The sequence below is a fragment of the Temnothorax curvispinosus genome, unplaced genomic scaffold (assembly GCF_003070985.1).
Source record: "Temnothorax curvispinosus isolate PA1 unplaced genomic scaffold, ASM307098v1 QBEX01017956.1, whole genome shotgun sequence".
NCBI lineage: Eukaryota > Metazoa > Arthropoda > Insecta > Hymenoptera > Formicidae > Temnothorax > Temnothorax curvispinosus.
This window is the reverse complement of record NW_020227736.1, coordinates 1-4,806: the sequence shown is the minus strand read 5'-3', so window position 1 is coordinate 4,806 and position 4,806 is coordinate 1. Positions and strand designations below refer to the sequence as shown.

The window sequence follows — 4,806 nt, the reverse complement described above, 5'->3', positions numbered from 1 at the left end:
CGTGAACTACGGTGCGCAACAAGAACAGAACAAATAAACTCTTTACACATGCTATCTGGGATTTGTATTGTCATCGTAAATTTGATTAACTCAACCGTATGTAAATAAAGGCTGCGTTCCGATACGTTACGTAAACTAAAAATTTTTAATACTTGAAGTGAATATCGGTAGCCTGTGTATGTGCACACGTACATATACATATAAACGAAATCACAATCTACAATGAAAGAGCAAACGCTGTTTAAATTGGCGGTGACAAGAAATGTCTCCAAGCACAGAGGGAATTTTAATGCGAAGTGTGTCGCACGTAAAGTTACTTTAAAATTATCTAGCACAAATACAGAAATTTTTATTCCTTTCGCTTCCAAGACGATACACCGAAGTCGGAGTAACTTAAAATTGGGAAATAAACCTAAACATTTACGATAAACACTCTCAAACGTGTCGCGTAACGGAACATTGTAAGAAGGAATTGAATTCAATTAATTATTTGCAAAATCATTGGCATGTATCAGGCGATAGAATTGACAATGCAATTCTCAACGCGCAAAAAAAAAATCATTTCTGACAAGCGACCATTTTATTCCAGATTATTTAATATTGAATATTGATGAATATTGAATTTACAATTCAAATATTCTTTAATTATTTACTTTATTCTTTTTAACAAATCAACGAACGCATCGTAGCATCTTTTTTTCACTTATTTCGAATCGGGTTTACCGAAAGACGAAAATAAATCCTCCCCTCCTCCCTCTCTAACTTAACTTTACCACGTCATTCTGTTTGCAGGCTTCTTAGGCGGATCGTTATATTCGCGCGCAATTATGCCACTTAACGTTTTTATCGGCACTCAGTGTCACTCTGTCCTTTTTTCCCCTTTCGATATATCGTTCTATTATATATTTTCTCTTTTTATTCGACGGTAAAGTCACCCGAAATAATAAACCCACGCAGTTTCTCTCTCTCTCTCTCTCTGTCTGTCTTTTTCTGCCTTTAACTTCACTATTGTTACATATTCGCAATTCCGCACAAACGCACACACGCACGTACTTTCTTCACCCAACCGTGATTCATCCGTTAATTTATTCCATCGGTTTAATCTCTCGTTCGTTCCTTCTTTTTTTATCGTCTGTCTGTTACTTGCTCCGATAGATATTATAAATGTCAGATGGTCTATCCGCCAATAACAACTTCTCTCTTTCTCTCTCTCCCCGCGCTCGCAAATATTACGTCACTCCGCCTGTTACTTCATATCACTTCATATTCATTTCGACATTTACGCACCGTTCGATCCTTCAATTTATAACGAATACAGTTTCGCCGCGCGTGTTACCCGATTTTCGACAGAAATTATTTGTATTTCCGCAATTTTATACCTGTTCGCGAAAAGACAATTCTCTCTCTCTCGCTCTCTCCGTCTGTTTGTCTGTCCGTCTGTCAGCCGAATATATGTATATATATGTACAATCTACGCCATTCCACTTATCAACCATTCCTGCATTTACACATCATCCGATTCTCGATTTCCTCGTCAACATAACCTTTCTGCGCTTCATTTACCTCGTTCTCCGTCCACATTCGTATAATATCTTTGAATAATTTTAAATATATTTTATCAATTATATATACACACATGTACACACATATATATTTCTCCCTTTCCTCATCATAACCGCGTACATGAAAAAATTATGTCACTCACTTTTTGCCAGGAGGAGGGCGGGCTCGGCCCTCGCAAGCAACGAAATCGCGTGTCCTTGCTTCGCGGCGGAGACTCGATGCAAATAGAACAAATAACGAGAAACCCGTTTCCCCGTGCGATCGACTGGCCGACGTTCGGTGACAGCGGTGACAGCGACGCGCGCTACTACGTGCGTACGAGACACATGATTGCCCAAACGGGATAGTGGTGGATGACAGCGAGAGAGAGGGGGGGGAGAAAGAGAGAGCGAGAGAGATGTGAGAGGTATGTACGTGTCGATGACGGTGACGGCGGCACCGGCACATCGGCGTTTATTGCCCGCGAAAAATCGATTATTGACAACGCGATGATTTTTGCGCGGAAAGGTGTGACCGGTAATCGCGATGATCGATTAGGTGTTCGATCGATCGAACGTACCACGCGGGCGAAAATGTTTGAACGCTAAATTATATCGTATTTTAATTACTTATACAAGAAACGAGGTGATTAATTCTGTTCTCCTCCTCCAAATAAGACAGTTACCGTGATTAGGGAGAGTGTAGTAATTACTTTAATAACTTAGAACAAAATTATTATGAACATTAAATGAGACGGTGTCTGATTATTGTATCGTATCGTAAAAATATTCGTTGAATTCGTTCATATGACATTTCTAAATTACTTTCTTTAAGAAATTAATAATTTACAATTAGCGACGTAAGTCGTATATCAGTAATTTACAAGGTGCGTAATATTCATTAAAAAAAAAAAAAAAAAAACAAGAAGTTACTTTAGCTGGCGGAGTTTAACGGAATATTCCATATTTATGAAAAGCTCTCCGTCTTTATTTATTCGCTTGTTATAATGAAAAAGATCAGCATTAAGTTTCAAATTCTTATAAAAATAATTACTATACAATATATCAATCGTTATTTACAATTACGAGATAAATTAACATAACATCGTATATGCTTTTACGCTTACGTATATATATCTTCGTTTCTGTTGTTTCATTAAAAAAAAAAAAAAAAATAATAATCTTGGAAAGACTCATACATCGTACGAATCCATTAAGAGATTACCATCTTTATCTTTCAATCGTTTTCTTCCACTAGAATAACGAGTTTCTTGGGTACCGTCTGTGTAAACTAGCTTTACAGTGCCATCAGGATATTCTCGTCTCTGAAACATTCAAATGTCGTTTAATGAATAACGCTAACTCAAGAACTTGCACGTTTATATGATTCTATAAAAAAAAAAACCGGAGCATACATATTAGACGAATTGGAGCAATACATTTAAAATACAAAATAAGAAGTTAGACATCTGTCCACCTTATGCTCTTTTGTGTGAATTTCTTTCTGGCCATTCGGTAATGTCAGAATCTTGTCGCCGTTGATAAAAGTTTGCGCCACCGTCCCATCCGGGAACAACACTTCGACGGTTCCATCGGGCATACGCTTTTCCACTTGACCGCTATATGTATATAATTTTTAAATTTATTATTCAATACGTTATCTATATTTTTAATTATCATTACTTTTATTTATATCCTAGGTGTTTATTATTTATTGTTATTTATGCATTATTTGGAGAATAAAACGAAGCAAAGCGATTGGAAGCGAACGTGACGATAGCGAAACGATAACGAAATAAACATACTCGGGAAATTCTAAGATCTCCAAGCCATCGGGAGTCGTTGTGTGCCACGTTCGAGTCGCGGCATAAAAGTATTTTACTCTCCTATTCTTGTCGGTCTCGCGAACGTCCCCGTTGTAATAAATCATCTTTGTAACTTCTTGATCGGGAAAGATCTTCTTGACATTGCCGTTCGGATACCAGTATTCTATGCGTCCGTCGGGAAACTGAATCTGTTCTACGGCGTCCGTACTCGCCTTGCTAATCTGACTGTGAAAGGAGGTGGCGTGCAACGTAGAATTTAAATTCTTCTCAGGCGACATTCGACCTTTTCTCTTTTCCATTTCCATTTCCGCGCCGTTTTTATCCGAATCCTGATTTACTTCGCGTGACCTGTTAGCATAATGCTCCGTATTACTCGCAACGTAAGCTGCACGCTCGAAATCTTTGTTCGTAGAACTGGAATGGGATCTATCATTGCTCTTTGCATTCTGCATTTGCGTAATTATCGGCTGAGGATCGTTCAACATGCCCTGCTTTGTACAAGACGGATTTTCATTCTCCATCAAATCCGATGTTGCGTCTTTCAATAAATTTTCGTATAAATATCGCTTCTTTTCCACAACGTTCCCTTCCGGGAGTTTCTGATTGCCCTTAGGCTGCGATTCAATCTCAACTTGTTTATGCCTTACTTTGTTCACGGATGCATCATCCTCTATTTGTCCAAAGCCATCGTTCACATTAATTGCTTTCACGATCGACTTGTTTCCACTTTTGTCCTCATCCTCGTCGTCAATGTCACGGACGGAAGTATCGGACGAAGTATCCAACAAATCTTGACAAATCTTCGGAGGGGGTTCTTTGGACGGAGCCACGTAGACGCGTCTGTTGATTTGATTGATAGCCTTCGTAATTACTTGCCCGGTGCTTTTCCTAAGATTTCTAACGTTCGTTTTTTTAATATTCTGCAAATTCGCGATTTCTTGCTTCAACCTGGAAATTTCCACTCGCAACACACGAAGCTCGCTTTTGTACCTTGATTCAGCGGCGCTCCACCTGCTCTCTTTGATGTTCAGCTCGTCTCTCAGTTGTTCCAATTCTTCTCGCAGAGCCTGCGCCTTTTGCCTATCGGTTTTACTCTGCCTCGCCTTCTCCTGAGCATCGCGAATCCTACTTTCCATCGCTGCCTTCTCACGCGCCACTCTCTTCTTCTCCTCTTCCAATTGGTTCTGCACTCTTCTCCTATTCTCTTCGAAATTCTTCTCTTTCTCTGCATATTGTTTACGTAAAATTGTCTCCTCCTCCTGTAGCTTTCGACGCTGAAGCAGCAAGGCCGAGCTTTCCCTTCGAAATATGTCTATTTCCTTCTCAAGTTCTAATAAACGACTTTTCAAAAGCTCCGTCTCGTAGGTGCTCGTTTTATTCGTCCGTCCCTCGGATGAGTAAAGATCGGCCTCTCTCAAATTCGAATACACTTTCGCTAT

General features: G+C 39.3%; 1 protein-coding gene across 1 annotated transcript; it reads right to left on the bottom strand.

Moving 5' to 3' along the window:
- Nucleotides 1-2,480: 2,480 nt before the first annotated feature.
- On the bottom strand, nt 2,481-4,803 carry LOC112467994 (centromere protein J-like; the record flags this gene model as incomplete). Its single annotated transcript, XM_025036977.1, has 3 exons — nt 2,481-2,866; nt 3,019-3,160; nt 3,347-4,803. Coding segments are annotated over 3 exons (1,731 nt in total), but the record flags the coding sequence as incomplete, so codon positions are not given.
- Nucleotides 4,804-4,806: the final 3 nt, after the last annotated feature.